The following is a 25926-nucleotide window of genomic DNA, read 5'->3' on the forward strand; positions in this document are numbered from 1 at the left end:
GAGTTATTAGATTGGCATGTGGGGTTGTGTTATTTACCATTGTTTAAACTGTATGTTTGGTTAGGTGGACTTATAAAGGATCTTTGACTTACCTAATTATGTTATGGGGATGTTTCAAATATGTTTTCTCAAACACTAGCAGGTTATATAGGACTGGGTGGGACTTTTTAATGATTGATTCTTGGTTGGATGATATTTTACATCTTATGTTTCTTTGGCTAGTGACCCTGGTTGCGGTCTATAAGCCTAACTGAAGCGTTCCTCTGTAGTTGTTTTATATGCCTCCTCCCTTGGTGTTGTTATTCTTTAAGTAATAATTGCTGCTGCAGCACATCTAGTGTAGATTAACGAGCTGGGCCAGTGAGTAATTTCGCAGAACAAACGGCGCAATGCTCTGAGCCTCAGCAACTTCCATGCCTACTCCAGTCCTGACAGCCAATACTAGAGTGGAGCCGCCTGATATATTCTTAGAGTCTTAGTGAGCATGCTGCATCTGTCTTAAGAAAGGCCATTGTGCCTAACCACATAAAGTTGCGTGTGTGTGCGTGTGTGTTTGCAGTCTACACTTTTCTTTTTGTCTGTCCTTATTTTACGTGGGAGGAATTTTGAGTTTATTTCGAGGGCCCTTTGGATCCGTGTTCATTTCCTTCCTTTCGTAATGAGCATGGAAGTGCTTAGCACCCAATTACTCCCATATTAACCGCCCTGACTTTAACCTCCTACCCTGTTTCTATCCATTCACATATCTCTCTCCCATCCCTCTTTCCCATATCACCTGACCCTTCACCATTCAATCAAACTGCATCCAACCTGGCCAATCTCAGACCAACACAATCCAATTTGGACCACGCTGAGAGCTCTCTCCTTTCATCCCTCCATCCTCCCTCTCTTTCCCTCTCTGAAGATACTGATGGTAGAGATAGAGGCTGCGTGTGAGACAGCAATGCGGATCGTATGTCTCTCCCCATCGCCATGAAGGGAATTTTGGGTTAATTAACATCATAATTGTCAGAAAAGCTGGAGGAGATTAATTATGGAATTGAGGCAGATTATTTTAAGTGCCGTTGTTATTTTATTATTTTTTCCACCCCTCTTCAAAGATTGATGACGTCTTTGAATAATGAAAAGGGAGTCATGTATTAACCTTTATCAGACTCTGCGTTAGGCGCCAGAAAATTGAAGCGAGATCACAAAGGAGTTCTAGTTTTAGCGCTTTTGCACTCTGTCTTCCTCTTTCTTTTTGAGATTACGAAGCAATCATTAAAAAGCTACACTATCTGTCAGCTTTGATATATGACTAGTGAGGCTATTATAAGACTTTGATATTTTAGCCTGCCTATTATGCTGGAATTTGCAGGCATGCACAATGCTTAAAAATAAAAATACATACCATTATATATACTTGAGGGATATTCTTACTGTATGCAGTTTCATAATCCTTCTTTTAAGTGGTCATGGTAATATGCACAGATAAATGTTAGGGTATTACATTGTTATATGACTGAATGTAGATTTATGAATGTTAGATGTACAGTGGTGGAAACAGTACTGAAAAATCATACTCAAATAAAAGTACCAATACTTAGAGTTAAAGTATCTGTTGTAAATATTACTCAAAGTATGAGTAAAAAGTAGCCCTTTGAATGTACTCAAGAGTGGTGAGTATTACGCTGGGAAAGGTTGATGCGTTTACTTGTAATTTTACATGTAAGTGTGAAAACGTAACGTTTTGTAGTGCATTAGTTATTGTTCAAGGCCATTTCAGACATCATACAGTCAACATCTTCTCATCAGTGACATGCAGTCTAGACAGTCTCTACGTCATTGCGTGTAAAGTATCTTCCTGCACACTTTTAATGCTTCCAAACAGTCTTAAGGTAGTTTAGTATGATGCGATTTACTTTCTTATTTTTTATTTTTATTTTTATGTATTGTAGTAATAAATACAGTACAATGATTTCAACTAAGAGAGTGTATATTTTTTCCATTGCTAAACATTTTTTTCTTTTTTACAAACTACAGTAACAGAACACAATAAAATTATAAAAAAGTTTCATAAAATAAAATATATGAAAATAACAGTAACAATAAAATGGTAAAATGTCATTACTAAACATACATAGGTCAAAGAGGGTCAACTCTTTATTTACTCAGTTATAGGTTAATATCAACTGTAAATTCCTAATCTAAAGAGAGGATTGAGAGGGGGAGTTCTGTAGGTTGTAAAATGAAAAAATTTTAGTTTTTTTTTGGATGAGAATTAGATAGTCATATTTTTATATTTCTACAAAGATTGGATGGAGCAATCTAATGTATTCAGTCCACTTTGACCAGAGATTTCTAAATGCATTAATTTGAAGTCGAAAGAAGAATGTCATTTTTTCCATCAAATAAATGTTATATACTATTTCTAGCCATTCTTGGGTTGTTGGGGATTCAAGAATTAACCAGTGTCTTGTAATTGCTTTTTTGGCTGTGATTATTAAAATATCAAGTAAGTATTTTTCAGATTTACTTAATTGGATATCAGAGTTTCCAAAATAAATAAGCATGAATTGAAAGGGGCGATTTACTTTCTCTGTGCAATTTGATTGAACAGGAATCACAGGACTGATATTTCTAATCCCCATAGACAGGAAATAATAAAGTAGTGAGTTGAAGTTGAAGAAAAATAGTGGAAAATAATACAGCACTAAAAATGTACTCAATGTAAAGTAAAAATACACATTTTTTTTAAACTCCTTAATAAATTATAATTTCTGAGAAAAAACTACTCAAAGTACTTTTTTAAATATTTGTAATTTGTTACTTTACACCAGTGTTTCTCAACCACGTTCCAGAAGGCCCACCAACACTGCATGTTTTGGATGCCTCCTTTGTCTGAAACACCCATTACAGGTCTTTCACTCTCTGCTAATGAGCTGATGATCTGAATCAGGTGTGTTTGTGATTAAGGAGACATGGAAAGTGTGCAGAGCTAGTGGTCCTCAAGGAACACGGTTGAGAAACATTGCTTTACACCACTGTAGATTTAAAGCCACTGTACAAACAATCATGGCAAGCCAAATTTTTAAAGTATCAGTCAGATTTAGTGAGAAATAGTTGGTCGATTCAAGCATGTTTCCTAAGTACAAATGAATTTATGAAAATCTGAATATCTTAATATTCAAGCAGTAAAATTGTCTATATTTTAAGAATTGTCCTTACTTACAAGTTTATCTCACAATTTCCAAATGTCATTTTGTGGACAGCCTCATTTATATATTATTTGTGTTTTGTGATTGATCATGCCACGATCAAGCCATTACTGAATTAGCTTTATTTTGACTGCAAATGCAGTTGATGCCTTTTCACTGTGACATATATTTAATTATTGCTAATTGTTAGGCTTGAACTTACTAATTGAGGGAACATTTAGCAGGCTACATGTTCTTCTCCTGCCGTGTTAAATAGAAGAATTTAGCTTTGTGCTTTTTGCTCACCGTTTGGCAGCTGTGGAATTCACACAAATTTGATCTCTCCGCCTTCCGTGTTTCATCACTGCTTTCACTATGCATATTCATGCTTGCTGCACTGCCAAAAGCATGTGTGTGTGTATGTGTATGTGTGTGTGTATGTATGTGTGAGCATGGCTGTTGCGTATATGTTAGAGATGTGAATGAAGTTGATGTGAAACCCCTTGTGCATATCTTCCCGTATATACCTGCTCTTATATGTAAATGACTGACACGTATGATAAGAGCTTGCATACACAGACAGACGCATTCTGTCAAGCAAACACTCGCTTCCCCTTTCAGTTGTCCTACCTTTTTGCAGAGGTGCGATCATACCTCACCTAGACTCCCACATCCCCCTTCCTCTCACTCTTTCCAGCTCCGTCCCCCTCCTCTCTCTCGCGCGCTCACAGTCACCAGTAGACTGAGGTGACACCTCATCTCAATCAGTTTACCTCCTCAAACTTGCAACATCTGCTCCTCTCTTTTCCTCTCCTCTCCCCTTTTCTCTCGTGTCCTTCCTGCGAGCGCCCCACCACTGCGCGAACACACTGCCTGTGTCATTTTCTGTACCGTCACTTTGCTCCACCAGCAGCCCAAGAGAAACGTGCGCCAATCACGAGAGACTTTCCTCCCACAAATTGCTAAAAAAACACACACACCACACACACTTTTAACATTCATTTTACACACCTGAAGGCTTCCTAAGGCATGCTTCAGGTGGTTATGGCACCTTGAGGTTTTGTGACTTGATCTTTAATTTAGGTTTAGATTATGTTGGTGTCGTTTCAAATCTTGGGCGCCCGTGTTTGCATGTAAGTGGCATTGAGCATTGGTGAGGGAATCGATAAAGATTTCGGGCTGTTGCGGTTTGCTGCAAAAGAGCTTGATTACACCGAGATGGGAGGGGTGGAAAAAGCCTAGTGTTTTAATTAATCCGACTGGTGAGGCAGGCGAATGCGATCAGAGCTCCGTTCTCCAGGAGGCGGTGAGCCTGGAGGAATGTGGGTTTATTTTTCCCTGCCTGTTGATTGAAGCCGTGTGATTATTTAATGTAGACGTTTGTCTCTGTGCGGAGAGACCGCGTAACGATTTTCCTTAGCACGGAGGCGGCAATCCGTGTGTACGGGAAAAATGAATTTCATTAGCGCTGCCCTGATTTCATCAAACAACCAACGGCTCCAGACTGCACAGGGTCATGCAGACTTTTATTTACTGTGTGTGTTTTTTTTTTATACTGCATTATCATTAGTTTCATGTTGCAGTGATAGTCTGTTCAGCTTCGTTTTTAGCTTTGTCTGATCCCATTGACTCGTTACTCTTTTAACCTATAAAGTGGATACGTTCCATTGATCTGTTTGAGATTTTTTTTCATTTTTTATATAATTAGTAACATTAATGCACATTCCAAAACAGATAAATTATGCATTGATATGTTTACAGCACACATTAGTCCAGTGCTATGTACAATATATTGATTAAAACATGCTTTTTTATAACTAATATACATGCCAATTTTATGACCTCAAATTAAAGGTCAGACTTTTTAAAATGTTTGTAGTTTAATTTGACACATTTTAATAATGTATGTGGGAATACATTTTTTTATCTTATGATGGAAACAGAATCTTGACAATAACATTTTCACACCTCATCTGAAAACACACACTTAATATTATGAGAGTCAGTGTAAACCCTCTCATTTCCCCTGTGAGGAGAAAGAAACTACAATACACCCCACACGAAGACCTGTGTAAGACGTGACAAGCTGACTGGACTGAAGTGAAGAATGAAGGAATAGAGCTGAGAATTGTTGTGTGTTGTTTCGTTTAGGTGTGTGACTAGTGGTGTGACACAAAGATACCTAAGCCGTCTGATGAATATTGAATGTGTGTCGATGTTCTATTTTATTCAGATCACCATTTGTAACAACTATGTTGTATATTTTAAAAAAATTGTCTGTATGAAATTGAAAAGAGTTACAGATCTTGCAAAGCTGTGACAAAATTCATTCATTCTTTCATTTTCCTTTCAGCTTAGTCCCTTTATTAATCAGGGGTCGCCACAGCAGAATGAACCGCCAAGTTATCCAACACATGTTTTATTGCAGCAGATGCCCTTCCAGCCACAACCCAACACTAGGAAACACACATACACTCTTGCATTCTCATACATACACTACAAACAATTTAGCTTATTCAATTTACCTATAGCGCACAGGTGTCAAACTCAGTTCCAAAAGGGCCGCAGCTCTGCACAGTTTAGTTCCAACCCTAATTAAACACACCTGATCAAACTAATTGAGTCTTTCAGGCTTGTTTGAAACCTACAGGTAAGTGTGTTGGAGCAGGGTTGGAACTAAACTGTGCAGGGCTTCGGCCCTCCAGAAATTGAGTTTGACACCCCTGCTATAGCGCATGGCTTTGGATTGTGGTGGAAACCAGAGCACCCAGAGGAAACCCACACAAACAAGGGGAGAACATGCAAACTCCACGCAGAAATGCCAACTGATCCCACCTGGGATCAAACCAGCGACCTTCTTGCTGTGAGCTGCTTGTGCTACTCACCGTTTTGCCCGCAATATTATAAATTATATGCATATTTTTAAATGTCATAAAAAAGTTAAGCTTTAAAGTGTGAGATAATGTCTGATTTCTATTTTAAAATATACAATGTGTGTGTGATTATTGAAAATATTATTCTTTAAAAACAACATTACATCACTCTATTAAGTGTGTGACTACAGTGGTCAGCATGTGCACTGATGCATGTGATGTATCATAAAATTTAATTTCACTCTCTACAGCATATGTTTAATAATGCAAAAAGTCTTCAAATTACTCCTTGACAGTGTAAGCAGAAAAAAGACGCCATTTTGAATTGTTCCTCAAATGCCAGGAATGCAGATGAAAATGAGAAAGGGAGCTCGATCCAGCTCAGTGAGTTTATATTCATATTAAAATAACAGAACCCCTCTGAGCCAGGCTGTTAGTTTGAGGGCAAAAAGATGTCGTGTCCCACTGTCGGGCCACCCTCTCGGGGACGTGCCCGTGTAGTCACAGGCATCTCAGTGCATTGCTTTTAATTTTAGTCTTCATTTAGCACAGCACCCCTTGATGATCACCTCTGCACAGCGGCGCGCCCTGCTGGCAGGGGGAGAGCCGACGCAAGCGCATGCTCCTGAGAGCAAACACTCGAAATCACGCACGCATATACGTTCATGCACACTCTCACACCTGCAGGGGGCACCCCGTGGGTCTACAGCTGCGTGGTGAAAAACAATAAAGCCTGCAGAATAATAATAAAAAAAAATCCTCTGTGCTCCTGAGAGACCTCCACACACAAAAGATTGTGCAGCGAAAAATAATAGTATTAAAAATACAGACAGACTGACAGATAAGCAAGACAAGAGAGAGGAAAATAAGCTTGAGTAGCAAACAAGCCGACACAAAACACAAGGCCTCTCAGACAATACAACGAGGAGCTCGGCCTAGTATTCCACACGTCCTCCTTGACACGTTCTTGACACTCCTTGTGATAAGGTGTGATGTTTTATAATGTTTGTGTTTTGCTAGGCAGGCTAGACGCACATAGTCTGGTTTGTTTTTCGGGCCTCAATGCAGTCCTTGGGGCTTGACAAGTTTTCTGTGTTTTTCTGTGCTTTTCATGTTGGGTATAAAGTATAGGAACAGTAGGAGAGGGCAAGCAGAAGGAGGCTATACTCATTTCACCTCTCCCTTCCCCCCAACACCTCTATCTCCATCCGTCCATTTGGGCACGTCGCAAGGAAAAGCATGCAGACACTAATGTTGCACTAATCACCGGCGTACAGAACTCACAGCACGTCCACTCTCCTCTCAATCGCCCTTAATCAGCCAACACATTTCAATTAGCATATTGTGTTTAACCTCCCTTTCATCTGCCTTTATTACTGGATTGAGCTGTAGTCAGCCTCTTCACCCCCCTCCGTCCAACCCTGATTCTCTCTTGCTCCTCTCTCCTGTACTGCCTTCCTCTCTCTCTCTCTCTCTCTCTCTCTCTCTCTCTCTCTCTCTCTCTGGCCCCGTTTACACTAGTGCGTTTTAGTTTTAAAACGGCGTTTTAGAATAAAAACTATCCGCGTCCACACTCGCGTTTCACCCAGCGTTTCTGAACTGCTCTCCGTCCACACCAAAACGCTGAAAACGCACATCACGTGACCACACTCACACTCTCGGGCAAGCGCTGCAGCCCATATACCCAGATGAGAGCTCTGCTAGTCGGACTTCTCATCAAGCATCTCCCGCTGGATCTAATATCACTATATTTATTAAACGGGATATTTCATTTATCTTGTTGTCTTTATCTAATGACATATTCCCTGACTTTGGGCATTGGAATCTATTACTTGTTCTCAGGTAACGTGTTTTGGCTGAGAGCAAAGATAAGTTAATGATTAATGTAAGCACGTACATTCTGTATATTGACTGATCGCTTGCCTTTATTTCATATAATGTATAAACTTATTGTATGTTATACTTTTATAATGGCCATTATCGATTATTAAAACTGATATTCAGCAAAAGAGAGGGTATGTTTCGTATTTTCACTGAAATTGAAAGGAGGCAGTTATCGGCTCCGTTTTGTTATAAATATCCACACAGTGAAGATGACGCTTATATGTGCAGCACGACGCCTCAACATGTCTGCTGTCTAAGTTGCTAATATTAAAATGAAAATAGGCAGTTCCTTAAATCATGTTTACATTTTATTGTTGAGAAAGTGAAACAACGAAGCCAGTGTGATGTGAATGAAGTTATAAAGTGCACTGTTCTCTTTGAAGATTTACCCGTGTCCTCAGTATAGTCTGTTTACCATATCAAACTGAGAAGAAGAGACTGCAGCCTTGATCAAATTTGCGAAGTCTGAACTTACACAGAGAGAAAGCAGGACTGAACTGTGCGTGTTAGGCTACTTAATATTCAGGAAAAGCCCCAATCAGAGAGGCGAACGTCTGCAGCCCCGCCTCCGTTTTCAGATGTCTCCGTTTTCCATCATCCATACTGAGACGGAGCAGCAGCGTTTCAGAATGAAAACGGCCTCTCTAGCGTTTTCGAAACGCTCCGTTTTCGGCGCTCGAGAACTCCGGCGTAGTGTGGACGGATGGCGTAACCGTAGCAAAACTTATGCGTTTTCAAACTAAAACGCATTAGTGTAAACGGGGCCTCTCTCTCTCTCTCTCAATGTTTTACTTTTTCAGGGTCTTGTCTGTCAGGCCTACACTTGTACCTTGAATGCGAAGGAATAGTTCACTCAAAAATGGTGTCATCCTTTGTGCCCAGCTATATTATCCCAATCTTGCATCACTTACTTTTATTGGTGATACATTAAAGATATTTTAAAGAATGGTGGCAGCTAAACCTTATCAGTTCCCATTGACATCCATTGTAACAACTTTGTATAAAACCAAAACTGCCATCAGTATTATGTTGCCTTTAGTTAACAAGGAAATCATACAGGTTTAGAGTGAATATGTGGGAGTGTAAATGATAACAGAATTCTTCTAAAAGTTTCTGTCCTTTTTTGCTCATCCACATGTTGTTTCAAACTGGATTTAAACATTGAAAAACAAAATCTGTATACAGTTTTATTTCAAACCAGTTTGCCTTTAATTTTTTGTAGTCAAAAATTGATATTCTAAGAAAGAAATGTATAAAAGTAAGTTCATTTTTGGGTGAACTATCACTTGTTAGTTTGCTCATTTCATCAAATTATGAACAAGTATTCAAGGATTTTAAAAACTGAAAATGTAGTTGGTCAAAACCTTGGACAATAGGATGTTTGTGCTGCAGGAACTTTAATTTCCTAAAATATTGGCAGAAGTGTTCACCTTTCTTTTCTTTTCTTTTTTGCCTTTATTTTAACAAAACACAACAACAGAACAATGACCACAGATTACAATCAACACATTTCTCAACATCACAGCACATAATGAAGATCAAAAAGAAGACATAAAAATACACAAAGCAATAATAATAATTAGTTAATAGTGATCTAAGGTTTTTCAAAAGTGTAATTGAAATCTTGGGACCTACAAACTCAAGGAAAGGAGTCCAGTTCCGATAAAAAGTATCAGTGACATAAGATCAAATATTACTTATTATTATCATCAGAAATCCATTTAAGAAATATTTCGTATGGGTAGCATAGGTAAGAAAGTTAAACAACCTCCTGTTTGTTACACTGTTCAAATTATTATCAGCAACATCCAACAAAAAATTAGTCGAAGTCACATCTTGTATTAAATATAAGACTTATCTCTAAGAATCTGTACCCAATGCATAAAATGATGTGTTCACTTTTCTGTTCATTCAAATCACAGGAGATAGAACGGATTTCTGTTATAGGTATAGGACACTTGGAGCAGGGGTGTCCAAACTCATTCCTGGAGGGTCCTGGAGCGTTTAGCTCCAACCCTAATCAAACACACCTGAACCAGCTAATCAAGCTCCTATTAGATATACTAGAAATTTTCTGGCAGGTGTTTTGAAGCAAGTTGGAGCTAAATTCAGCAGGACCCTTCAGGACCAAGTTTGAGGAACTGACTTAGAGGAACCAAATTAGCATCTACTTCTTTGTAGGGTGTAACCCTAAGCTACCAATTATTTAAGTATATGTTGGGAAAATGCATGCCGTACAATACAAGTGGTACAAAATATACTGTACACTTACAGAAGCCTAAAGATAGAAACTTTGACCTGTTGCCTTTATCTGCAGCATTGTGTTCTTTTCTCTATTTCAATGAAATAGCTCTACAGGCTACCATAGGTGATTTAGCCTGTGTTTTTGTTCAGTTGAATATCCTACACCGTTACATTTTAGATTTTGTTGAATATTAATGCCGGCTGCCTTGTCACTTCAGAATTCCTAGCAACGATGCAAATACATCCAGAAAAATGGCCCAAGGGGGAGATTTTGTGGCACCAGTCTAGTGGTTAGTTGTAACTTCCGAGGACGTTTTTTTTCTTCTGAGGAACACAAATATGATCCAGCAATAAATGGGTGCTATGCAGTTAAAATGGCTATATGTTGAAGTGATTATTTTGACTGGTTGGGAATGACATGAGGGTGAGTAAACGAATACAAAAGTTTTCAATTTTGAGGGAACTCTCCCCTTACCAATGGCCATTTTTTTCTAGATTATAGTGTATTTTGAAAAATTTTACACATGCAAAACCATGGCAGCCCAGTCTCCCTCCATACGTCACCATGAGTGAGCCATGACCCCCATGTCTGACCCCTCTACCACCATCTAACCCTCATGTGATCATAGAGCTGCTGACTAACTGTCACCCTGCCTTCTCTTTCCACCCTCCCTGCCTGTCGGATGGCCTGTAGGAGAGCCCGCCCAGCTGCAAGGTTTGTTCCCCCTTATCTCTCTCCATTTCTAGCTAGATTACCTGAATGAATGACCCCCCCTCCCCTCAAGCACACATACATCTCTCACTGCTTGAGTAGAAGAAGCAGGGCTATAGTAGAGAACAGTGCATGGTTGGTCATAAAAAGGGGTCATGCCATCTTTTTTTTCTCCATTTTTCATTTACTTATTATCTGTCAGGTCCCGATAATGTAGTTCATGCTCATTTTCCATACTTCTTTTGACCCTCAGAATTGATCAGGTCGTTTTTGCCGCATAAGAAATACAATGTGGCTCGAACACAAGAGGCTCATTCCTTTTTTTCATTTTAGATAGGATTAAAATAGTAATTTTTAGGGAACATTTTCCCCACATGTTTCACTTGTTGTTAATAATGTGCCAAGTGGATTAATAGAATGTTATTTTTATGGTGGTGTACAGTAGTCCATTCATACTGCAGTATAAGTAGCCTATATATCCTACTTTGTTCTTATTACAGAATAGGAGTTGTTGCACTGAAAATGTGTGTGGTCTTGGTGTATTATGATATCTCAAATGGAAAGATCTTGGAATTAAATTTTTTCAGAGATTTTTAATGTAGCATTTTAAAACTGGTATCTTTAGATCCATCAAGTATAAACTCAAGGCTGCCACAAAACACGTACACACACAACATGTACACACTGTAAAATCTCAAGACAGCAACATTTTTGAATAAGTAATGCCTTGTCCAAGTAACATTACAGTACATTATAATTGTAGATTCCAACTAAATCAACTACCGGCCGAGGTGTTGTGTTTTTATTTTTTTATTTTTTTATTATTATTATTTTTGGTTTGAAAACAGCTTCACACAGTGCAATCTTGAAATGTTGCCATGTCCTCTTATTATAAGTAACATTTATTAAGCATCTTTTAGCTTAAGCAATACAGTTTATATGGCCCAAACATCCCTTGATTGCTGTGGTTTCTTGCACTATGCATACAGAAGAAGGTCACCTCTGAAATAGGGCTGCACGATTGCACATGATCTTAATCCAGCTTTTCTACATTTTCACGGTCAGGCGAGAAGCATAAAGGCGGTTGCACTTCCCATTGTTTTATATATGTTGCTCAGCAACATGGACACCTCCAAATGGTGTTAAAAGTGTCACATACTGTATTTACAGCATAAAGTATAATTCACCCAAAAATATAATTTCTGTCCATGTAATGACGTATTCGCAGAAGGAAAAATCACACATGAGCTGACGCACTGCTTGTTTACTAATGAGAGGACACCGCATGCCAATGATGTCTACTTTAGTGAACAGAACCTGCATAGGCTTTGAATAACAGGTAATAAAGTTGCAAATAACTTTCAGTTTGTTGCAAACAGAACTGAAAGTGTGACGGCAGCCGTGAAATGAGCCGCATTCGGCAGTGAAAAGTGAAACTGACAGTGTGCACATCTAAATAATTATAACGCATTTTAGAGTTATGATTACGACAAGCGTTTAATATGTTTTATTTTTTTTTCATAGTTAACACACAGTGTTGTGCATGAAAATAAATGTTTGCTGGGTCAGTATAACTCTAGCCTATTTTTTTTTAAATATAATGCAAGAGGGAACCTGGTAATGACAAATGTTTCATTTTACCAGTGGAAAAATGGTCTAATTATGTTCTCAATGACAAATGACAAGCATATGTCTAAAACAAAATAATTTAACTTTAGAATTATGAATAATTGTATTCTCATGTCATCACTTTACTACCAGGACATCTTAAAAGTCTTTCCAAGTCTATACAAAATTGAGCATTTTAACCAACAGTAGACCTACACATAGGCCTAATATTATTATTTTTGTTTTACCATATGTTTGAGAAATAAAAATAATAATAATAAAATAATCAATAAAAATAATTGTTTTATTTTAAAAATCTACAAAATCGTGATCTTGATTTTAGGCAAAAAAAATTGTAATTCTCATTTTAACCAGAATCGTGCAGCCCTACTCTGAAGTATGTTTAATTCCACCATAGTTCTTTAATTCAGTTATGCACACTGCTTAGGGTCTTGTGAATGCAGTTGTCACTACCTGTTTTTTTGCCAAGTTAGATTTTTGCAGTTCTCATTTCAATAAGTTAACTCTGTGAGTGCACTACATGATTAAGCACTACAAGGTTAAATATGTTGGAACAGTGCTAGGATGGCCTTCATATTTTTACTTTTTATTTCTTTTTTTCATTCTTTTCATTTTAATTCTGCTTTACGTAGTTAAATTTGACATGCAAAGAGTCAGGCACTAAATTGGAAATTTAAATTGAACACAGAATATGATGCCATAATATGACCTCTTTAAAAACCTTAGTTATGTTGCCATGTCATTTGATTTCCATACCTCATTCCTTCTGCCAGTTTACGCACATAAATACACACACACACCCACACGCCACATTGCCATAGTGGTTATTTGTGCATGGGGCTGGGCCAGGGGCATGAACGCACATACACCTGAATGAGGTTACTCTCCAGAGAGTATCGCTAATGTAACCGCTGATTCTTAGTTATTCATCTCAGTGATTCTGACGCCTGGAGCACGAGTCACACATGTGTTGTCTAGGCAACACCACATAGATGCTTGCCGTTTAACCCCAGGGTGTTCTCTGTGATGTCATAATAGTCTTCTTGTCTCAACTGTGGGTGCGCTTTTCCATATCTGAATCTTCGTCTTGTCACATCACAGCTATTATTTGTCGAAAATCTGTTCATGTATGCAAGCCGTCACACAGGTTGAGCTTTCCTTTAGTCTGGGGTGAAGCGTTGTGGGATTGAATGTGTTGCTGTTGAGCTTTTGAGCAATGCATTTCCTTTATTTTGAGAGAGAGAGACACTCTTGGACACATGCACACACACACATACACATACACGGAGGCTGGCTACTAAAGGAGACCTGGCACGGTCTCTCTGTGTCAGCGCAGACTTAATGAGGCAGCACACAAGAAGCTTTAGAAGTCAATGGATGTAGATAATGTGGATGAGGGTTCACTTCACTGAGTGCCTGTATGCGAGCAAGCCAGTGTCTAGCCTAGGGCCACGCTGTATGTGTGTGTGTGTGTGTGTGTGTGTGTGTGTGTGTGTGTGTACATTCATACTCCAACCCTCCGTTCTGTAGTCACGGAGCAAAAGAAATCATCATTCCTTCACATTGCATGTCACTCCCTGTTATCCAGCCCCTGATGTCTCTATTGTGCGCGCTGAGCCGATGTTAGGTTGAGTGGCTTTGGTGAGAGCAGCTATTCCTCAGTGTTCTGATGTTTTAAAAGGGTTGGGTTGGTTTTTATGGCTTGTTAATGGTGTGGCGCTCTCTACTGCAGCCCATGTGGCAAGTACGTGAGCATGGGAACAGATGACAGCCCCTCATGCACATCATAGACCACCTGGAGCTAGCCAGGCGGAACCTCAGAGGGGCCGGGTAGTGTTTGAGGGGGGATGATGGAGGGTGCGCTGCTAGAGGTGAATGGAGAGAGGGAGAGAGAAGGATGAGGGAGTTGAGCTTGACCAGATTAATGCAGCACACGTGCACTGTTAAATGCATACACATCTGCATATGTTAGGCTTTTACTACACAGGTCTCTGCAATAGTTGATACTGATTGGTCATTATGCGGGCAACTATTTTTGTCTGGTAAACTAAATAATTGAATGTCAAACCTTTTGTTATTCATTTCATTTATAGCTATGTTGGTTTTGTGTGCATCATATTAGTCAATAATATGAAATCAATATTTATTTCAGATTAAGTATTTAGTTGCTTTACATCACGGTTCTGATGACCCTGTTTGTACCATTAAACTGTATGTCTTGACTTAGTTATATTATATTATGTTATATTATATTATATTATATTATATCTTATTATATTATATTATTGAAAACAAAGAATTCTTTGTTTTATTATGTAAAGCAGGATAATTTCTTGAGAGTATTTCGATTAATAGAATGTTAAAAGAAAGAAAAACATTTAAATGAATTAGAAGTTAATGATTGGTTCACATGGAATCTGTGCGTGCAGAAATCTGCAGATTTTTAGCCTGTCATTGAGTGTCTTTATTTACTTGTGTAAATTTAGATTTATTGAGTTTTTAAATTAATTTCAGTAATATTATTGACTAATATGAAAGTTTCCATTTGATTCATTTGCAATACAGTTTGTAAATTAATATTTTCTTATATTTATTTAGATTTATTATATAAGAGACTTGCTTTGTTTACTAAATAAGTGGATCTAGATGGATTTGCATTGTAAACATTAAATAACAGTTAAAAATGTATTATCTTTTTCTTTCATATATTAAGTTTTTAGTTACAATACTTCAAAAATAATTCAGCATAAATCCGCAGATTGTTTAATAAATTCTCAGCAGAAATATCAAAAAATGTTACCAGACCTGTCTGACTTAAATGATTGTTTACACTAATGCATGCTGAATAAAATTGTATATTGCTTTAAAAGTAGAGATTTGAAATATTTTTTGGAACAACAACAAAAATTCTTTAGGATTTTTTCTTTTTAATTATAATATAGATTAGGGCTGTGCAATTAATCGAAAATTCAGTTTCAATTTCTATTTTGACTTTTAGCGATTGTGAAAAAACATCAATCGAGATAAAACGATTATTGCATCATACACCGCCCCCTTTCCAGTTGAACACATTTGTTGCTCTGCAAAGCTCAGTTTCACGTGAACATTACTAAAAGCATGTACTGTAATGTAACATCGGCAGGGATATGAATAGGGATTCGCATCATTCATTAATGTACATTCGAATCAATCATGTTTATAAAATCGCAAAAAAGCTGTTGTGTGTATGCGCTCAGCCTTAAAGACGAGCAGAGCAAACACATCTAAAGTCATCTTAATGTGAACGCTTTAATCGTGAAATACATGCACAAAACGCGTTGTTTAGTGATTATTAATATTTACCCTCATTTATGTAATAAACAAACGAGTTGAGAATCAAAAGACATTTTAAAGTGAAACCATAAGTCAGAACCGTACTGCTCTTAAAGTGACAGTGTGCAATATTTTCTTTTTGTATCATTAATCAAACATTTGTAGCTATAATAAAGTTTTTTTTTACAGTGAAGATGCTTGTTGCACAGTTTGTTTCATATATTTATTCTACTGTGTTTATTAATGTGTAGATTAATTAAGGAAGTCATTGAATAACAGTAGTTTCTTCTGCAGACAATCAAAATAAAATATTGCTTTAGGGGGCTAATAAAATTGACTTTAAAATAGGTTTCAAAATATTTACACTTGCTTTTATTCTAGCCAAAATAAATGAATCTCTTAGACATCATTTGGGAAATATTTCTGATAAAAAAAAATTCACAGGGGGGCGAATAATTTTGAAAATTTTTTCAACTGTAATCGTTTTCAATAATCGTGATTACAATTATGACCAAAATAATTGTGATTATGATTTTTCCCATAATCAAGCAACTTAATATAGATATAGGTAAAAATGAATTGAAAAGCAGAAAATAAAAACATATATAAACCTTTTAATTTAAAACAAATTGTCATTTGGTACTCCTACATTGTGCATCTCTGTTGTATACAGATATGTATACGGATTCACATTCAAGCTTAAACATGCTGTGAAATCAAAACTGGGTTGAACATGACCCCAACCTGCTCCATGACCAAACATCATAGATTTCATTCCTTCACTCTCCTCAAACCTCTCTTCCAGCCCCCACAGAGAATGTCATGTTGAAAAGAGAGTGAGGCAGCAATGTTTTGCCGAAATGTTTGTTTGCAAGGCTGAGTGATGTCTGATCCCCCTGAGAGCTCATTTTGCCACGTTTGCGCTTGATTTGCTTCTTATGCTGTTTATTAAAGGTAATTACAAGCTGTTTGGAGATCTATAAGAGAACTACTCAGGGGGAGCCTCCTCCAAAAGGTGTGGGAACAGAATGGAAAATGAGGTACACTTGCGGCCAATGTGGCAAAATCACATATGTGGGAGAAAGTGGAGGAAGTGGAGGAAAAGTGGAGGATCGGGTGTACTTAGGCAATCAAGTGTACTCATACGTCATAATCTTTGACACTGGAAGTTGCTAGATCTCATTGAGTCTGCTGGTATGTTAGCATCTTTTTCAGGTAGATCTGGTAGAGGTGCAGCTGCCCCGTTTCCCCCCTTCTCTTCCCCACCGTCCCAGATCCGTCCAGGTGTGTCTCAGCCAGCTGCCGTGGAGGGGAAGGAGCAGCAATATCAGGAGCTCGTCAGCCTCCCAACCCTCCCTTCTCCATGCCGTGCGGTAATTGTTAAAAAGACAAACAAGCTGCCTGCCTATCTGTGCATAATGAAAGGGGGCCAGCCGCAATTTGCTCCTCACTTAATTCGTTAAGTATTCTGAATTTATTTTCTCGAGTGACAGTGGCATCTGTCGTAGCTGGCGGAGAGGACTTATGTGCACGTGACGTTACGCAATAGATGCATGATGAGGGGGAGACGTTGAGGACGGAGTGGTCAGACTTTAGTTTAGCCAAATGTCTTCCAATTTTTAAATAATGTGCTGGATGTCCTTTTCCAAGCAGTTGCAGTAAATGGACTAATGGATTTTAAGTGTAAAAGTAACTCAGTATATATTGCTAATTCTAATAACTACACTCACTTGGTATTTTCTCTTTTTTGAACCATTCTCTGTAAACCATAGAGGAGGTTGTGAGTGAAAATACCACTAGATCAGCAGTTTCTGAAATACTCAGGCCAGCCTGTCTGGCACCAACAATCATGCCATGTTCAAAGTCACTTAAATCACCTTTTTTCCCATATTCTGATGCTCGTATGAACTGCAGCAGATTGACTTGACCACGTCTACACGCCTAAATGCATTGAGTTGCTGCCATGTGATTGGCTGATTAGAAATTTGTGAGCAGTCAGACAGGTGTACCTAATAAAGTGGCTGGTGAGTGTATATTTCTGTGAAATATTCACTGTTTTGAGTTGGATCTTTTTAGTTAATTGGTTGATTACTATTATTCATGGATTAGATTTATTTGGGTCTAAATTGTTTAAGTCCTGTCACAGGACCTAAGGCCTCAGGGGTCCCCATTTAATGACATGATGTTGTTTTAACTCTTGGGTAAATGCCCACTGTGGAGCTCAGTGTGGACTGAAGTGAGTATTGAGAGCACAAAGAAAAATAACATAGAAACTCCACAGTCTCCTGGACTTAAACAGACATGCATTAACGATTGCCATTGTACAGCCACTAGACACCAAGTTCGCATAAAGTCTATCATTTGGGACAGGGCCTTTATTTTTCTCAGAACCCAATCATGGTTTTAGAAGACTTGAAATGTAGAGACTTGAAATGAGTCGTTTGGGCCTTTTTAATGACTCTTTTGGATTCTTTTTGAAGCTTGAAAGCTCCAGTCCCCATTCATAGTAATTAAGTAACTTAAAATCTACAGTTCTTTTTTTTCTGAATTTAGCTCTTCCTTTGAGGAAATCTCCCTTAGAGGAAGCGCTTGAGGTGTGCAGATGTCAAGGTGTGTGAATTTTAGCATCAAAGGGATTAAGTCAGGGTATAGTTTCCTATTAACCCAAGTCGACCCAGGGTTTGTCTAGTTGACGTCAGAACAGCAGAGCAGTGCAGGTAATACAGCGATGCCAGGTAAACTGCAAATAATGCCCCTAAATTCTGACTGATAATTAACATCTGCCGTCTGGTGTGATCTTGCCTCTGCACTTCAGCTCAGTGTGTGAGTATATGTGTGTGTGTGTGGGAGGAAGGAATAAGCGGATGTCACAGCTCGTCAGTGCTCTATGCGAGATACACAGGAATCAGGGGAAGGCACACTTTCGATGGAAGGGTGGAGGCGGAGGTCCCAGAGAGACAGGTGTAGGCCCCTTAGAGTGTGTGTATGCACTGGAGCCCGTGTGTGGGAGAAAGGGCCACCTGGGGTCGGACTCTTCAAAGGCCGCTCTCTGAGGAGCACTGAGAGGTGCCTGTATGACAGGAACCCTGGCTTTGATCCGGAATAGGAGTCAGAGTGGGAGAAGAGATGGAAGGCAGGAAGGATGAATCCAGAAGGGAATTCAGAGGTGTAACTTGTAGATAAAAAAACAGAGGGTGTGGGACACAGTAGATCTAAGATAGACCTATCCCTTGTTAGGTTTCTTTTAGGATTCATTCTAAATCTTCACTTTTACCCTGTGGGTATGCCTCTAACATGCCTCTGCTGTTTGTCTGTCTCCTTGTTTTGTTGTATGTATAACTCTGTTCAGAGGAATTCTGTGTTTATGATTCATACTTTGAGTTGCATTTGACATTCATTTTATTAATTAGTGGTGTATTGCTTGTAAGTTTTTTGATTTAACTACCAACTTTCCTCACTTAATTTGGGCTACAGATCCGTCAAGTCATGCGATTCATTGAGGAAACATGTTATCTATAAATTGTGTAAACTGGAGTTGCACAATATATTAATAACAGAGATTTTAATATTAGATAACAATATCACTGAAAACGTGTCAGAGCAATAAAAATAACATATACATCTACTTACTCTCGGGGCGTTTATATTGAAGTTGATATTTTAGCCGCACCATGTTGGTGTTTTGTAACTTAAAATTTTTACATGGTGGGCCGTTAGCCCAACGCTCAACCCTCAACCTGGAGGACTAGGATATACACTCATACACTACAGATAGTTTAGCTTACCCAAATCACCTATAGCGCATGTCTTTGGATTGTTAAGGAAACCCATGCAAACACGGTCAGAACATGCAAACTCCACACAGAAATGTCAACTGACTCAGCTGGTGATCTTGCTCTGAGGCAACAGTGCTACTCACTGCGCCAAAGTGCCACACCTGTGTCCCACTCATTTACAACAAAATATTGTATATAAAATATTAGATATATGTATTTACAATCATCTAACGCTCAAGTAACAATGTTACTTCAATAAAACTGTAAAATTTTTAAATAAGATTTTAGCAGACTAAATTTTAATAAAGTACATCCCTAGGTTCTGCTGATCAGGTGAAGGATAAAATAAATGCACAAGGCTGTTTTCATGTGTATATTTTGTAAATACTTTTTATATGTGTATTTATCCAGAAGTGCAGGATGGTGACAGCTCTCTGATTGGCTCATTTTTATCATGCTGTGACCTCATTGGTTATTCAGCCTCACCAAATACTTCACCTTGAACTTGTAGAACAATTTTAGATGGCAAACTGTTTTGGAGATTAAGAGAATGAGTGAGGGTAGAAGAAGATCATTGGACATCATAAAAAATCAAGGGATGCAGTGGATGGGCGAAATGGGGGAGGGATCCATGGGACAGAGTGAAAATGGGGGAGATTTGGCAAGGAACAAGGGATGAGATGAGAGGAATGCATGATCAGTGCTTTTCCCTCCCTTCTTGGTACCGAGATGTTACAGGAGGGATAGATGCAGAGGGAGAAAGAGAGAGAGAGATGAACTGACCGGGTGCTGATGAGGGAGGTTGACCTTCGGAAGTGAGTGAGAGCGAGTGAGGAGGATGAGGCTGGCTGACAGGGGCTCTCCTGGTTTTTGGCAGCCTCTCAGTCTGCGCGGTGAGCAGCTGGACTTCATTAGGCGCTGGTGTTAATTACTGGGTCCAGGCTGCAGCCGCCTGCCCGCCCGCACGCACAAAACACTCACCGTAATTCAGCCAGGGTCACCTTGAAATTGATCATTTACCATCAGAGAGAAAAAGACAGACCGAGTAGAATGAATGAGTGAATGAGTGTCACAAACTATTCCAAAATCAATTGAGACACGTTCCAAACTAAAGACTGTTGTAAACAAGAGATTCACACCCTTTAAATTTGGGATAAATTAGTTTAGCTGTGGTTCTCCATTTACTCAGTGTTCAACAACACGCCGTTACACACTACTTGTGCTTATTCTGTCAACATGCAGTTGCTCTTTATACACAAAGTGTGCATTCAAAAGCCATTGCTGTCTGACACATATTAGTGTTTTTACGATACTGGAATTTGCTACTAATCGTTACTGAAGTTTTAAAAACGTCCATTTCCCGCTAACATTTGAGCGCTACTGAGCAAATTCTTAAACACCGCTAATTTGCCATTGTGTTCACATGCTTAACAGAAAAAACTGATTGGCCGTAAAGGTCATTAGTTTACCGAACTTACTGTATTTGTAAACACAGATACAGGGACACTGGAGCATTTCAAAATCACGTCGATCAGCTGGTTTGTCTATAAGCTGACATATAAGCGATCCGCTAATGAATCGCAGCTTAAAACTTTTAAGTCAGTGGTTACACTCCGTAAACAGTGGTGAGTTTGGTGAACTGATGACCTTCACGGCCAATCACAGTCATTTCTGTTGAGCACGTAACACATTGGCAAATCAGAGCTGTTTAAGATCAAATATTAGCGGGAAACAGACATTTTTTTTAAAAATGTATTATCGATTGGTATCAAATTCCAGTATTGTGAAAACCTAGCACATATTGATAGCAGACCCTTGATAACCCCCTGACACAAATTATATGAAAATTAACAAATGCCTCAGTGTTGTCTTTAGGGTTGTAACAATATACCGGTATGACGGTTTACCACGATTTGAACGTGCACGATTATCATACCATGAACAATTTCATATCAACGGTTTTAACCTTTAACGGTTTTCTGTCTCCTTAAAGACCGAGACAGCCGCCCGCGGCTAAAAATAAGTTTAATAAGTCTTAAATGTTTAATAACTTTTGATCCGCTGATCCGATTCATACAATTCAAAGATTGGCATAAAGAAGAGAATCTCAGCTTTCCAGTGCTGTATCACATAACATTCGCGGACTTTCAGAGGCTCCGGAATCAGTGCGGTTACGTCATCAACATTTGACAACGCTGATTTGACAAAGAAACGCTCGTCACTGTGTCTCCGGACAAATCAGACATGATACATTGATGCATTGTCCCTCCTCCATGCCCAGATTGGTTTAAACTCGCTATATCACAACCAATAAGCATAGGTTTCGCTTTTGTTTGTGGACCAAGCTTTTTGAACAACACGGAATGAGAGATAGGCATACATTTCTGCGCGGCTAAATAAAACGCAAAAAAAAAGTTTTGCATGAAATAATTCTCATACTAAGTACTTTTGCATGCACAGCAGCACAGAAACATGACAAAACAGTGACACAGCAAAGACGAACTGCTGCTCTTGCTTTTTTCAAAAGACACAAATGAAGATGCAGCTGTTTGTCTGCATTGCAGACAACCATATCCAAATCCATATCGATAGACAACCATATCCATGCTGGCACATAAAACCTAAGGATGTTCCATATTGAATCTAGTTTCGTTATGTAACTATTTATAGTATAGTAAATATTTATATCTATTTTTTACTGAGGATTTGCACCATGTTTATTTGGACTTTATTTGGACTTTGACACATTATTTATTATTTTCTTATTTTTATTTGTTCATTGTAAGTGGTGTTGTTTATAGTAACTAAAAATATATTATTTGGAAAAAGTCAAATTTGCTTCACTGTTCTATTATTTTGTAACATTTGTAACATACCGTATACCGTGAAACCGTCAAACCGTGGTATTGTTTTAGACGATTATCATACCGTGAAAAATTCATACCGTTACAACCCTAGTTGTCTTCCTCAGTGTTGTCACAAGTTTATTAACCAGTGTGAAAATTTCAGAACTGTAATATTCACTGATCAAATCTGGACAGTAGAATGTGTAGAGCGTTCTACGTGATGAGTGCTTCTATACGAATCAAAGAAGCAGAAGTTCCTGTCTAAGGCCTGGTTGAGTTTCTGTTATTGTTAGCTTGATGTCTTGGATTGGAAGGCAGTAAGGCGGCTCATCAGGTTTTGAAACCGTGTCTATAAAAAGCAGCTGTGAAACCAAAACAGTTCTTTAGCTAGTGACAGAAATGGTGAGTGTTAAATGCTACAGCTGTAGCAAACACTGCGGATCATCAGATACAGGGTGAAGTCGCAGTCAAGTCAGCAAGCCCTGCGACTTGGTTTCCTGTGACCCTGGCCTGCAAGGTCAACACCCCTGCGGCGGATGACTCAGCTGACCAAACCTGGGAAACGGGACTGTTCAGGACTCAAAATGTGTGGGAGAGAAAGCTGGCAGAAAGCACAACATTCAGAGATTATTTTCCATCCACTGCTGTGGGACTTCTTCACACTTATGATAGTTCTGTTGCACACATACACGCACAGTTATACAATTACTTTAAGTTATCCTTTAGAGTGAAGCACGCGGTCCTACCTTGACGACACTATGGTAATTACAGTAGAAGAGGACAAAGAGAGACAAATGGAAGTGGAGGAGGTACGAGAGAGAGAGAGAGGAAGATGTAATAGTTGGCCTGACGCGTATGCAGTCCCTGCGTACCAGAGGCATACAATAGAACGTTTTATTCTGCATCCTCACAAAACAAAAGTCTACCACTCTCTGCTCTCAATAATACAAAGGTCTGATACAATCTCCTTCTTAATTCTCAACCATGTCAGTTTTTCAGGAATGTTTTTGCCTCCTCCCTGAAGAAAATCAATGCATTCTGATTTGGTAATTTCCCATGGTGCCTCGCTCTGCGCTCCCTGCGCTGAGAGAGGTGACAAATCCGGTCATGGCGGCGTGAACCTTCCCCCCCTCCCTTCCCATCTTCCTCTGTTTCCACCCTGCTTTTGTTTGTGTTTCTCTCTCTCTCTCTCTCTCGATTTCTCTCTCACCGTCTCTGGGTGTTGCGACAGAGCGCGAGCTTAGAATTTGTTGGAATTTCGCAGCCCTTCCCGGTGCTCTGGTGAAAAACACTCATTTGTGACGGTGCCAAGCTGCTAATGGCGGATGGCGGGGTCCGTGCCGAATCCCACCTCCGCTCCCCCGCGCTCGTTATTCCGTGCTCGGCGCCGCTCGCACCCCTCCCCTACATCTGCCAAACTCAGCTGCGAGGGAGCGGCATAATTATCCCGCCGGAGCCTCAGACGCCTCCATGCCGTCACAACTGGGGCTTCATTAGAGACCCGCAAGAATGCCCCTGTGTGTGTATGTGTGTGTGCAGGAGAATGTGTTACGTTTATTTGAAGATATTTGCGTGTGTCCCTTTGTGTGTTTGCATGTTGTGTATGCGTGCATGTGTGTAGCGAAGCGTGGATAGTTGCTCCGAGAGTTTTATGTCCATGGCTTGCAGCGCGAGTGTTACTTTGGTGCCGTTTGCGAGTCCTGTCTGTGCTAATAATCTGGTGAGTACGCTATTAATGAGTGTGCGGCATGTGGGTGTGCAAGGAGCTGATGAGTCGGGCTCAGAGGTAATTTGACTTCTTAGAGCTGCAGACCCCTGTGCCAACCCCCCAGCCCCCTTCACCAGCTGAGCAGTCCCAGAGGAAGCCCGGGTTTAACTGGGCCTAGATTCCCCCACTTAAAACACATACACACTTACGTATACTGTCAAAGATGCACGTACTTCAAATGCACCTTCATAATGACACGTTGGCCTCTTCTAGAGGTGCATGTTTGTATCTCTCTGAGACTTTATTTGTCAATGTGAGAGTTTGCTTGTAGACATAAGTGTAAATAGCAGGCACAGATGTCAATGAACGAAAAGCTAGTCCAGAAAACAGAGGCTAAAACTCATGGTGAAGTGGTTTTTAGGTGCTCTTAGGGTGCATCACAAGTTTTAATTTGACTTCTGTTCAGTTTTTGTTTTTAAGACTAGATCTCTTTTGAATTCTTTTTCAGTTTTAGTTTCTCACCCTCAGGCAGTTTTTCCATGGACCACATACATCTAATGTAAATGCACTTCTCTGTTTATGCAACTTTCTGATATTCTCTTTATTAATCTTTTTTTAAAGTTAAGTAAAGCGAAAAAATTCTTTTATGAAATAACAATGTATTATTATTGTTACAAATGTCTAACTTCTTTATTGTTTTATTTCACTTAATCAAGAAATTCTGTGTTATTTTAAAGAATTTAATAAATATTTCAGAATATTACTGTTTTTTAAAAATGTAGTCTTGGTGAGGATATGCCATGTCTTCACAAAAAATATACGTATATATGCATGGTAATTGCCTAGAATAAGCTGCAAATGGACCAGACTAAGACTGTAATGACCTGATTTAAGTGTTGAGCCGAAGTTATCTCAAACAGCTAGCTTTGAATCAGAGGATTTGTTGTTGTAGCTTTTCCCCTCTCATTAAGTCTCTGTTTTCTCTCTCATTGCTCTTCTTGTGTTCTTTTCACCTCCTCTCTTTTTCTCTATCTTCTCTGAAGAGTCTGTAGACTCTAATTGTAATGATGTTTTGGGTTCTTTCTTTATCTCTGCCACGCATGGATGTTGTAATTGTAGGTCTGTGTGTATGTGTGTGTGTGCGTGAAAGAGGAGAGTTATTACTGTCCGCTGTTCTCTCAGGCCACCGACTGTGCTGTCGAAGACGACCGTTCACTCACCACACATGCCAGAGCATGTGATGCGGGACTGGCTGCTGCATTGCTATTGCCGCCACTTTGTGCTGTTCACCCACATAACAGCACAACATTGGAACACACACAAGAACTGTGTGGTAGAACAACAAACATACTTTTTACTTTACTTCGAATCACTTTTTATGTCACTTCGAGATCTGGATGATGTTGGCGATTGTGTGCACAGTTTGGCATTTCATTGTGTTCTTTTTATGTATTTAATCATTTATGTCGGCTGAAAAGCTTCAAGTGAACACTGAGACATCAACATGAGGAAGTGAGGTTCAGATTTTCCATTCGAAACTCGGCAGGGAAATCAGACCACCTTGGAGGAACCACAAGCCTCCTCTGCGTACCCTCCACCCCATAGGAAAGGCAGAACTCCTCAGTTCCAGGCCAAAGCAAGCATCCTCTCCCCTCCTGGGCCAGATCTTACAGCGAAGTTACACACAGTGTTCGCCCAAGGACAAGAGGGGAAGTTGAGCATGAAAGCTACTTGATACTCTCGCCTCACTTTCATGCACCAGACTA

At 39.2% G+C, this 25926-nt stretch overlaps 1 protein-coding gene across 33 annotated transcripts in view; it reads left to right on the forward strand.

The window, feature by feature from the left end:
- Nucleotides 1-25926, forward strand: part of znf423 (zinc finger protein 423) — a 266334-nt gene that overhangs the window by 154395 nt on the left and 86013 nt on the right. For 15 of the 33 annotated variants that reach the window (XM_087292379.1, XM_087292390.1, XM_087292383.1 and 12 more), the window contains one exon: nt 10872-10892. In XM_087292379.1, the coding sequence (XP_087148505.1) occupies nt 10872-10892 (21 nt within the window). 33 annotated transcript variants of the gene reach the window in all.

This window comes from Danio rerio, chromosome 18, assembly GCF_052040795.2.
Source record: "Danio rerio strain M-AB ecotype USA chromosome 18, GRCz13ab, whole genome shotgun sequence".
NCBI classification, from domain to species: domain Eukaryota; kingdom Metazoa; phylum Chordata; class Actinopteri; order Cypriniformes; family Danionidae; genus Danio; species Danio rerio.